General features: G+C 47.4%; 1 protein-coding gene across 2 annotated transcripts in view; it reads right to left on the bottom strand.

Moving 5' to 3' along the window:
• Positions 1-435: 435 nt before the first annotated feature.
• Positions 436-12,484, bottom strand: part of LSM4 (LSM4 homolog, U6 small nuclear RNA and mRNA degradation associated) — a 34,577-nt gene continuing 22,528 nt past the window's right edge. For both annotated transcript variants that reach the window (XM_082270100.1, XM_082270099.1), the window contains exon 4: positions 436-614. In XM_082270100.1, the coding sequence (XP_082126226.1) occupies positions 517-614 (98 nt within the window). In that variant the 3' untranslated portion in view covers positions 436-516. The remainder of the gene's footprint in view (positions 615-12,484) is intronic.

The raw sequence follows: 12,484 nt of genomic DNA, 5'->3' as shown, positions 1-12,484 counted from the left end.
AAGACCGAAAGCTGAGTGATCAGTGGAGTTTGATCGCTCAGTTCTAGGTCTTCGAGGTGGTGGACAACTGTAGCCATCTAGGCGAGTATTTATTTTTTTAGATTCCCAAACTTTTTTAAAGGATACCTTTTTCCACTAGGGCAAAGTGACAAAAATAAATAAAATGTAAGCTACACAGTTATTCCAAAAAACTTCCACTACTGCTTTTGTATTAGGGCAATTTTCTTTTTTTTTTTTTTGATTTTGATAAGAGTAGTGAGGGATTAGAACATGTAACTTTAATTGCAGTCCAGGTTGCAAGTATATCAAAAGGTTTTACCTCTAGCTTTTTATTACCTGCTCACATCAATATAACTATACTCAAGACAATAATGCAGAGTTGTATTGTAAGGACATGGTATAGGGATCATTCTGATGATGGGTTCCACTTCAGACACTTGACCAAAAAGTCAAACAGAATTACAGTCTCCAATATTTGTAAAGAAAAAGGAAGAATCCCAATATATAGTCTGTAATTCATTGTTTCCCAGCTTGCCGTCCTGGCTTTTTATCCTGGGCTCCACCTCTGCCACCTCCAGGCATTCCTCTACCTCTTCCACCAAAAACACCCCCTCCTGTAGGAAAAAAAAAAAAAAAAGAAAATATTTAGCATATCAAAATTATTTTAATGAACTATAAAGCAAAGTTTGACACACATTTAAAAACAGTTTTTTTGAGCTAACTATACCACTCAGGATATAGCTAGTGGTTAACACATTAAGAGAAGTGTGCTTCACTCACTAGCAATCCACAGGTCTACCACCCTAACACATTAGCACAAGGAGAAGTGGTAGAAACGCATTCCAGTATATGAGGTCACAAGAAAGCAAAAAATAGGCAGTGTCAATACAAAGTTTCCATGTTTCCCTTTTTCTGTGTAGAGATGGCAACCAATTCTCTTCAGAGAAACAATACCTTTCTGGTTTGCCAGTCTCCGCCATATAAGCCATTGTCATTTGTTTAGTCAACAGATGTCACAAAATAAAAATGGTGTATTGAACCTGACACATTTCCGAAAACATAACACATTTGAGTTTACTTAGTTACTATTTTCCAATACTGACATCTAGTGACCCTTTCATGCCATTGCATAATGCAAAAAAAAATAAAAAAAAAAAAAAAATCCAGATTTTTATTTATTTAACTAAACAAAGGTTAGAACTGTTAAGCTGGGTGTGTACACATTTTTAGTTTTTTTTCTTCTTTCAAACCAAACAGCGGGCTGATTGGAAAAAAAATCCTGACAGATGGCTGCATCGTCACAAGCAATCTTGATGCAGTAATCTCTCCCTCTGAGATTTTTATTTAACAAGGGGAATCCGGATGTGTTTTACAGATCTTGTCTGCTTCCCCAGATTGTACATACATATAATACAAAAGTATTTAAATGTGCAGGTATAGTACTCAATGTGGATATCCCAAACCACCTGGGAGGGGACTGCAGAGATAAATGCCAAACCGATTGTACCCTACCAGCAGAAACTTCTTATTTCATCAGCCCAGCTGGAACCTAGGATATAGGTGACCATTTCTTTTAGATTAACAGATTCTACATAGAAAACACCTGGATATCCATGTGTCCTGTCAAACTGCTAGTTCTGTTGAACCTTCTACAGGTTCTACACACCCTCCTGTCACCAGAGGTCAGCACTCCCCATATTTAGATAAACTTGGAAGGACCTTATCTTCTTACATCTGACAGACCTAAAGATATTGTGCAAAGGTTTTAGGCAGGTGTGAAAAAAAAAATGTGAATTATTATTAGGAATGCTGTCAGAAATATATATATTTTTTTTTTATCAAATTAACATTTGAATTTCTAACAAAATGAAAAGTAAATAAACAGAAAAGAAATCCAAATCAAAATTTGCTGCGATCACTCTTTGCCTTAAAAACAGCATAAATTCTTCTAGGTACACTTGCATACAGTTTTGAAAAAATAAATAATCGTCAGGTAGGTCGTTCCACATTTCGGAAGAGGTAACCAGATCTTCTGTGGATGTAGGCTGCCTCAAATCCTTCTTCACGTAATCCCAGACAGACTCCATGATGTTTAGATCTCCTTGTTAATGTTGAATATAGTTATTTCAGGTACTTATATAGCGCTGTCAATTTACGAAGCGCTTTACATATACTTTGTACATTCACATCAGTCCCTGCCCTCAAGGAGCTTACAATCTAAGGTCCCTAACTCACATACATACACAGCAGGGCCAATTTTTTTTTTTTTAATTTATTTTCTTTATACAGGATCCAATTAGCCTACCAGCATGTCTTTGGAGTGTGGGAGGAAACCCACACAGGCACAGGGAGAACATGCAAAGTCCAGGCAGGTAGTGTCGTGGTTGGGACTCGAACCAGCGACCCTCTTGCTGCTAGGTGAAAGTGCTAACCACCACACCACCATATTTTTTGTTCTGTCAGCCTTGTCATGTTTCTCATATAAATTCCCAACCCTTCTTTTATTTCTGGTGGAGCTTACGGCGAGGGCACGCCACACGCGGAGGAGACGCGGTGGCCATCTTATCGGTGGGTTATCGGCAGTAACAGACTGCATTGAGAGGAAACACACAACGTCATACAATATCTGGGATTTTGTAAGTAATTTTTAACCATATGCACTGAATAAATATTATAAAAGGGTATACACTGAGTGTTTTGCTTTATATCTTTTGAGCTTACATATGGTTGGAGAGTGAACCGTGTGCCAGCACAAGAGAGGAGAACCGTACCTGTACCTTATTAACATGCTGTTTATGACCTTTGTAATGAGGGTCATTTACATCTGGTAAGAGGCAGTGTAAACTGTTTTCTGGTGGTAGCTCTCTGGGCTTGTGGCTCTACACCACTGTTTGGATTGGACACTTATGGACTTTTGTTTTTCCTCTATGATTTATGGACATTTTGTGACTACAGTGTTCAGATTAGCGCCACATTAATACTATTATCCAACTATTCGGTTCTCAATTCAAGATTTGTGTTGGCTGCTTTTCGCTATATTTATTTTATTTTTTTTAATGAATTTAGCGCAGCAATATTGTCGTATAGCGTTCAGACGAAGCCTGTAATGCTGCACCTTGGTTTTAGAGGCTTGTAAAGCTACACGGTGCTCTGGACGGTGGTCTGAGAGGCCTTTAATGCTACACAGTGCTCTGGATGGTGGTCTAATGCCTCGTACACACGCAACGATTGTTGGCCGTGAATTTTCAGCCAACGTCCGATCGGCCGATTTTCGGCTTGTTAGTATGATGCTTCCGACAACCGACTGACTTTTCGGCCGAACAAAATCTGGTGTGCATGCTATAAAATTTTTGTTGGCCGTCAACAGAACGGCCGATTTTCCGTCAGTCAGTACAGATTTCGGCAGACAAAAATCAGATGAGCAAGACTGGGCATGCTCAGAGAAGAAAAAACACACGGAAAGAAGACCAGCACATGACATCACTTCTGAAGTTGGTTGTTGTTGGCCAAGAAAAACGGAATTTTTGTAAAATCTTACCTGTAAAATTCCTTTCTCTGAGTCCTCTGACAGTCGCCGCCATCTTCATATTCGTCACAATGGGGTATTAGTCTGTTGCCTAGCTACTCCTACGGAGCAAAGTCTATGTCAATATTAAAGCTTTTAACATATCCCCACCCCAGGGGGTGGTCCCCTCAGTCTATACCCTCCTGCTTCCTGTTTCCTGCTTCAGTTTCAGTGGAATAGCAGTAGAGTACCTAAACCCCAAAAGAGGGGCGGGGGCGGCGACTGTCGGAGGACTCAGAGAAAGGAATTTTACAGGTAAGATTTTACAAAAATTCCGTTTTCTCTTACGTCCTCCGACAGTCGCCGCCATCTTCATATTCGTCACAATGGGGACGTCCCAAAGCAGTGCAAACATGAGGGGTGGGAAACGCAGCCGCGCCTAAAGGCAACGCAGTCTCCACATCAAGAAAGTAACCTTACCAAAAGGAAGGAAACCAGCTGGGCAACACGAGAAAAAATTTGCTCAACGGGAGCAATAACCCAGGGATACAAAGAAATCCCAAACAGCCCAAAGGACCAAAACCAGGGACCCTAAGGGACCGCCACACTAAGAACCTTGCGGCCAAAGGAAGCATCTGCCGATGCTTGAACATCCACTCTGTGGAACAGAGTGAAGGTGTGCACGGTCGACCAAGTCGCCGCCCTACACACCTGGGCCACAGAAGCCCCATAACGATAGGCCCAAGACGTACTCAGAGATCTGGTAGAGTGCGCCCTCACAGGCATAAGGGAAACTTTTCCCCGCAAAGCATAGGCCTGTTCAACGGCCTGTCTGAACCAATTGGCGACGGCAGAAGCCGACGCCGCCACGCCCTTCCGAGGACCCCCGGAAGGACAAACAAAGAATCCGACTTGTGAAAAGATTCAGACGATTTTAGGTAAACCCTAATCGCCATGAACAGCATCCAAGGAGTGCAACACCACCTCCTCCGAATGTTTAGACTTCGCGCAAGGCGAAGGCAAGACAATGTCCTCATTGAGGTGAAATTCCCGAAACCCTCTTCGGAAAAAAAGAAGGGTTAGGTCGCAAGACCACCTTAACCAAGTGATTGACCAGATACGGACAATGGCAGGACAGGCTGCCAGCTCCGACACTCTGCGAGCCGAATTGATCGCCACCAAAAAAGGTGACCTTCTAGGACAACATAGACAACGAGATCTACCCGATCCGTTCAAAAAAGAACCATGTTGTAACACGGACAGAACAAGATTCCAGTCCCAAGGAGGCAGAGGCACCCTCCTAGGAGGGACCAGATGCCCCCGAACAAAAGTGCCAATCAAGGAGATAGATGCCATAGGACGTTGAAAAAAGAACGGCCATCGCAGACACCTGACCCTTGATCATAGCCAGCGCCAAACGCTGTCAACACCCTTTCGAAGGAAGGACAACACCCCAGACACCGACCACGGGCGAGGTGAAGACCCCCTGAACTCACACCAGGCAAAATAGGCCTCCGAAATATGGTAAAAGACCTACTCGCGTCGATCAAAAAGTGTGAATGACCTCAGGGGAGAGACCCCTATCCCTCAGAGCCTCGGTTTCAACAGCCAGGCCGGCAAAGCCAGCGACTGCAAGGCAGGATGAAATATCAGCCCTTGAGACCAGAGATCATCCCGAAGAGGCAGACGCCACGGGGCGTCGACCGCCAAATGCACGAGGTCTGCGTACCAGGACCGGCGAGGCCAGTCCGGTGTCACAAGAATCACCGTGTTTTGGTTCCGAGACCAACCTGCGAAGGAACCTGGGCAGCAATTGAAACGGTGAAAACGCATACATCAGTCGGTACTGATGCCACGGAGCTACCAACGCGTCTGCCCGAGGATCGCGTGGCCTTGCCACGAACCTGTACACCTTGCTGTACAGACGAGACGCGAACAGGTCCACCTCCGGAAGACCCCACGTCGCGCACAACATCTGGAGAACACCCGGACGGAGGGGCCATTCCCCCTGGTCTGGTCCAGGGACTGGCGGCATCAGATAATCCGCCCGCCAGTTCTCCAACCTCTGGAATGTGAACCGCCGGGACATGCGTCTCGGCCCAAGACAGAATGTCGGCCACTTCCCGAGCCACCCGGGCCCTCTTGGTGTCCCCTTGGCGAATGACGTAAGCCACCGCCGTGGCAATGTCCGTCTGCACCCGAACCGGACAGCCCTGCAGCCTGTCCGGCCAACGTTGAAGGCAGAGAATCATCGCACGCAATTCCAGAATGCTGACCGGAAGGGAGGATTCCCCCTCCGACCAAGTTCCCTGGGCGGACAGAATGCCCAGAACACCACCCCAGCCCGACAGGCTGGCATCCGTGGTGACCACCGTCCATGAGAGAGGACGAAAAGACTTGCCCCCTGACACCGGCGGGGACAGGAGCCACCACTGAAGAACCCTTCTGGTGCGATGGCCCAACGAAATCCGGATCCAGAGATCGCGGTCGCCCGTCCCACCTGGACAGGATCTCCGCTTGGAGACCCCGCGTGTGAAACTGGGCGAAGGGAATCGCCTCGAAAGCCGAGACCATCAATCCCAGACATCTCATGCACGTCCCGAGTGGACGAGGACGGAGCGTCCCTGAGGGACCTGACTTCCTTCCTGAAGAGTCCTGAGTTTGTCGTCCGGTAGGAAGACCTTCGCCTGGACAGAGTCCAGAACCATTCCCAGGTAAGGGAGACGAACCGATGGGCACAGTGCTGACTTTGGAAAAGTTATCGTCCAACCAAACTCCTGCAGAGACTGCATCGTAACGGACAGAGCCTTCTCCAGACCCTGGCTGGTTGCAGACCGAACCAGAATATCGTCCAGATACCCTAGGACAGAGACGCTCTCAGAGAGGGCTCTCAACAAAGCCAAAACCGGTGCCCGCACCTTGGTGAACACCCTTGGAGCCGAGGCGAGACCAAAGGGCAACGCCACAAATCGGTAGTGATCCTCCGCTATGGCGAATCGAAGGTACCTCTGGTGACCCTCGAAATTCGGGATGTGAAGATACGCATCCTTCAAGTCGATGGAAGCCATGAACTCCCCCGAAACCAGGGCAGCCACCACCGACCGCAGAGATTCCATGAAACCTGTCCCGATGAGGCACCGGGACCACCACTCCCTGAGCCCTCGGGTCCTGCACCGCTAGATGCAGATCCCGCAAACGCTCCGGGGACAGTAGAAGATTTGAGGGAAAAAATCTGCGCTCCGGCCTATAGAGAAACTCGATCTCGTAGCCAGATCGAACGATTTCCTGAACCCACCTGTCCCGAACCCGGGACAGCCATGGCTGAAGGAAACCGAGCAAGCGTCCCCCCACCCCAGAGTCGGGTGAGGGCGCCCCTTCAGGCCGCACTGTTGTAGGCCGCTGAACCGGACTGGCCGGACTTTTGCTTACCAGTCCACGGCTTCTTACCAGGAGCCGTCTTAGTCTTGTGGGATTAGGGTAAGAGTGTGCTCTTACCACCCGTGATCCCCCTAATTAACGTATCTAGGGACTCACCAAAAAAAGCAAGAACCATCATAGGGCAGATTAGCCAAGGTCTTACGAGAAGATTGGTTTATCGACCAACACTTCAACCAAACCAAAACGGCGAGACAATACCGCCACACCATGTACACGTGCAGTCAACGGAACCATATCCAGGTCCGCATCACACAAATACATGACACCCTGGTGGATTTGATCCACCATATCCAAAGTCGCCTGGAGGGCAGAATCAGCCACCAGGACGCGATTAAGCACCTGCGTCCAGCTCGCGACAGCCTGGGCCGCCATAAGTGAAGCAAATAAAGCTTTCAGCATAGAACCCATAATAGAATAGGCATGACGGGCAAGGAAATCCGTCTGCTTGTCCGTGGCATCCCGGAACACCGGGATATCCTCAGCAGGAATCGCAGTGGGCTTATTCAGAACCGCTATCGCGTGACCCACCGGAGGTGGGACACACCAACGCCCATCAGTAGCGGGAGTAAAAGGATAGCGCAGCTTAAACCTACTTGGTATAGCAAAAGGCTTGCGTACATTACGCCAATGTTCCTTTACAGCGCAATGAAAATCATCAGTGCAGGGAAATACCTGCGATGTTTTGCGTCTTTTCTGCGTCCCATAAGCCGCCAAGGCAGCAGGAGGACAAGGTTCATCCTGTAAACGCAGTGTTTGCTTGATAGAAGCAACCAATTCATCCATGAGTGCAAGCTCTGCAGACGAGCCAGGGGGAGAAATATCAACCCCCTCAGCCTCCATTTCTGACCCTACAAGGTCCAGGGAGGAACAGGACCCCGACAAGGAGACCCCAGCAACAGCAGCCCCATCACCAACACCCTCTGAATCAGAGGAAATTGAAGACTCTGGGCCTTTTTGAGGATTGAGCAGCCATCAGCAATTGCACCTGAGTCGCAAGGCTAGCCACAATCGCAGCCAAATCCCCCCCCCCCCCCCCCCGAGGGGGAAAACCACAGTCCCCTGGCTTCCCACCAATGTGACAGGAAATTTGCTTTCCTGAGAATCCATGCCCCAAAATGAGTAAAATAAAAAGGGTGACCGCCCCTTTAAATAAGGCGCTGCGAACGTAGCCCACCGCCACACAAGCACACCCACACCAGGGACCCCCACAGGGAGAAGGTATACTCAGGCAAGGATACAGAGAATAGAGGGAAAAAACCTGGAAAGACCGCTGCTGCTGCTGGCCAGATCGGTGCTCCTGTAGAAAAGGAATTGCTGATATTCAGGGCGCTCCATTAAAGCCTATGGGAGGCTACAAGAAAATGGCTGCCATGCATGTGTACCATGTGGCCGGAGCGAGTACAGCCAAAATGGCGCCGCTTGGCGCCGAAACCGCCGCTCCCCCACCTCATGAAGGTGGAATAAAAATACACCACATAGTTATAAAGAACATGGTGAACCGCCGCAGCGGCTCTGTAATGTGCCCCAAACATGATAGCATCAAGTTCCACAGCACACAGCCGTTCACACACTCAGACTGACACAGAAGTGCAGCACAGCCCCCCCTCCTTGCAGCCCACAGCATGCAGTGTGAGAGATAGGGAAACATCAATAGTGTGAACACAGGGCAAGGTAACACAGTCCCAGACTGACACCCCCCAGACAGACAGGTCCCCACATGAATACACTTACCTCTTACATGGCGTGGGGGACCCGCACAGGCGAACAAGCCTCTGTACATGAGACAGGGAGAGTCGCATCCAGGACGCAGCAGAAGGTGGGTTGAGAAACCGCACAGCATCCAGTGAGGTAGCCACCTCACCCTAGCATCCCTGCACGGAACAGGGATGGGTCGTTCAGAAAACTCAGGAGCGGTACCTGACTGAACGCTCAATGGCGGGCTGAGAAGCCACTGACCCACAACCTGCGACCAGGGGAGTCAGCCCGAGACGCAGCCCGCATTATCCTCTTCATCCGAAGATCTAACTATTGCTGGTAAAAATAACAGCTAAATAAAGAAAGAGAAAAAAACTCAAATAAAAATCAAAAAAGAGAGAAGGCTGAGACAAAATGGCCCAGCATAGAGACATCCAGCTACTCCTGACAAGCTAGACATTGAAACTGAAGCAGGAAACAGGAAGCAGGAGGGTATAGCCTGAGGGGACCACACCCTGGGGTGAGGATATGTTAAAAGCTTTAATATTGACATATTCTGTTGCCTAGCTACTCCTACGGAGCAAAGTCTAATACCCCATTGTGACGAATATGAAGATGGCGGCGACTGTCGGAGGACGCAAGAGAAATTCCTGTGCAGTCTAGAGCACATTTCAACCAACAAAACAACACTGGACAAAAGACGGCCGATCGGTCAGCCGATAATCGTTGCGTGTGTACGAGGCATAAGAGGCCTGTAATGCTACACAGTGCTCTGGATGGTGGTCTGAGAGGCCTGTAATGCTGCACAGTGCTGGATGATGGTCTCTGTTATGAGGGATGGCCTGTAGTGCATAGTGTTCTGGATGCCGGTGGTCAGAGGCGGCCTGTAATGCACACACTGTGGCCCATGGCCCCTCATGACGTCATCAATGATGACACACGTAGGGCAGAGCTAGGATGCACGGGCTTACTGTGCGATCTCACCGCAGCCATTTTGGAATCTGGCGCTGGGGTGTTTTTACATTGGAGTGTTGTATACAGATGACCTGCAAGCATAATACTTTTTAATAAACACATATGTATAAAAATAGGTGAAAAAGGCAAACCATAGTGAAGTTCCACATGTAAAACCAGTACCGGTGAACTTTATAGACCTATCTTGCTGAGTCACTGTCCTGTACCAGGAGGGAAACCGGGATTGGCGCTGTATACTATTCTAAGGCCCATACTGACTGCTTCATTGCAGTTAGATGCTTCTGGTAAGCCTCCTTTTTACAACACCAGCGTGGCGTGATCCCTATATCCCTCCATTCCGGGAATCTGGATCTTTTCCACTTCTGCTCTGACACTATTGTCCATCTCATGAACTGTCTTTTTAGGTCTAAAGACCTCTGTATTAGCAATGATTTGTTTTCTGGCATTGGAGACTGTTCTGCACTAGCACTCCATATGAATTGAATGTTTATTCACAAAAAGGTCTCCCATTTCATATACAGTGCATCCGGAAAGTATTCACAGCGCTTCACTTTTTCTACATTTTAGGTTACAGCCTTATTTCAAAATAGATTAAATTCATTATTTTCCTCAAAATTCTACAAATACCCCATATTGACAACCTGAAAAGAAGTTGGTTTCAAATTTATTAAAAATAAAAAAGCAAATATTAACATGTACATAAGTATTCACAGCCTTTGCAATCATACTCAAATTGAGCTCAGGTGCATCCTGTGTCCACTGAAAATCATTAAGATGTTTCTACAACTTGATTGGAATCCATCCGTGGTTAATTCAGTTGATTGGACATGATTTGGAAAGGCACACACCTGTCTATATAGGGCCCCACTGTTAACAATCCATGTATGAGCACAAACCAAGCCATAAATTCCTAGGAATGGTCTGTAGACCTCCGAAACAGGACTGTATATCTAGGCACAGTTTTGGGGGAAGGGTACAGTAAAATCTCTGCAGCATTGAAGGTAACAATGAGCACAGTGACCTTCATCATCCGTAAATGGAAGAAGTTTGGAACCACCAGGACTCTTCCTAGAGTAGCCCCCCCCCCGGCCGAACTGAGCAATCAGGGGAGTCAGGGAAGTGACCAAGAACCTGATGGTCACTGACAGAACCTTCCAGAAAACAACCATCTCTGCAGCACTCCACCAATCAGACCTGTATGGTAGAAGTGGCCAGACTGAAGCTCCTCAGTAAAAAGGCACATGACAGCCCACCAGGAGTTTGCCAAAAGGCACCTGAAAGACTGCGTTATTGTCTGGAGGAAACCAGCCCCCCCCCCCCCCCCCCCCGGCTAATATCCCTACAGTGAAGCGTGGTGGCAGCATCATGCTGTGGGGATATTTTACAGCGCAGGAACTGGGAGATTAGTCAGGATCGAGGGAAAGATGAATGCAGCAATTTGCTGAGACATTATTGATGAAAACCTACTCCAGAGTGCTCTGGACCTCCAACAGGGGTGAAGGTTCATCTTCCAACAGAGCAACGACCCCAAGCACACAGCCAAGATAACAAAGGAGTGGCTACTGGTCAACTCTGTGAAGGTCCTTGAGTGGCCCAGCTACACCCAGACTTGAACCCGACTGAACATCTCTGGAGAGATCTGAAAATGGCTGTGCACTGACCCTACCCATCCAACCTGAAGGAGCTTGAGAGGTCCTGCAAAAAATAATGGGAGAAACTGCCCAAAAATAGGTGTGCCAAGCTTATAACTTAACACTGAAAAAGACCTGAGGCTTTAATTGGTGCCAAAGGTGCTTTAAAGAAGTTGTAAACCCTCTTGTATAACTTTTACCTATAGGTAAGCCTATATTAAGGCTTACCTATAGGTGCTATAAATATCTCCCAAACTTGCACCGTTTAGGAGATATTTACAGCGCAAACTGCCGATGACTTCATCGGCGCAGGCGCTCTGAGGGAACGGCCACCCGTGCCGTTCCTTCAGAGCTCAGTGCCGTGAACGGCGGCTCCCGCGCGCATGCGCGGGAGTGATGTAATCGCGCCTCCGGCCAATCAGATGGCCGGAGGACGCGAACCCGGAAGCGGGACGGCAGGACATGTCGCCGTCCTGTCGCTGAGGTGGCGGCACGGCGGGGGCTTCGTTTTAAGGTAAGTACTACATAATGAGCTAGTATGCGATGCATACTAGCTCATTATGCCTCTCTCTTTACAGGGCTTTTTTTTTCTCGGTTTTTTTTTTTTAACTTTACTTCCTCTAACAAAAGTATCGAGTAAAGGCTGTGCATGTGGAGTATTGCTTGCAGAATTTTGAGTAAAATAATTTAATGCATTTTGGAGCATGGCTGTAACCTAAAAAAAAAAAAAAATGTAAAAAAAGTGAAGTACTGTGAATACTTTCTGGATGCACTGTAATTATATGAATTACAGCTAGCATTTCATATGCTTTTTGCTTATGTATGGTCATATATGCACGGTCACTTTACGGATTGTACTGTTGCACTGGTATTTCAGTCCATATGTTTACTATGAGCATGTCAAATCTGCACATACGAGCAATAATATCACGTATGAGCAATAATATCACGTATGGTTTGTTTATATATGTTTGTGACTATTTTCGCATTTATTGATTTTTTTTTTTTTTTACGCTGCACATGTTTTTTTATACTGTGAAACTCTGGGTTTTGTGCTAACAGCTAAGTCTACATATTGTGGCGGCCTTAGCACGCGGGTTTCCCTTTTCTATACAATGCACAGTGCTCTAGATAGTCTGTATTTGTAATGTACACTCACAGCACTCTCTGCTCTGGACAGTCAATGTGAGTGGGACTCTCGTCTGGAGGCCTGTATTACAGTTCTGCTCTTGACAGTCAT

Source organism: Pelophylax lessonae (assembly GCF_965119305.1).
Source record: "Pelophylax lessonae genome assembly, chromosome: 1".
NCBI lineage: Eukaryota > Metazoa > Chordata > Amphibia > Anura > Ranidae > Pelophylax > Pelophylax lessonae.
Note: the sequence above shows the minus strand (reverse complement) of the source record. Positions and strands in the feature narration are given on the sequence as shown.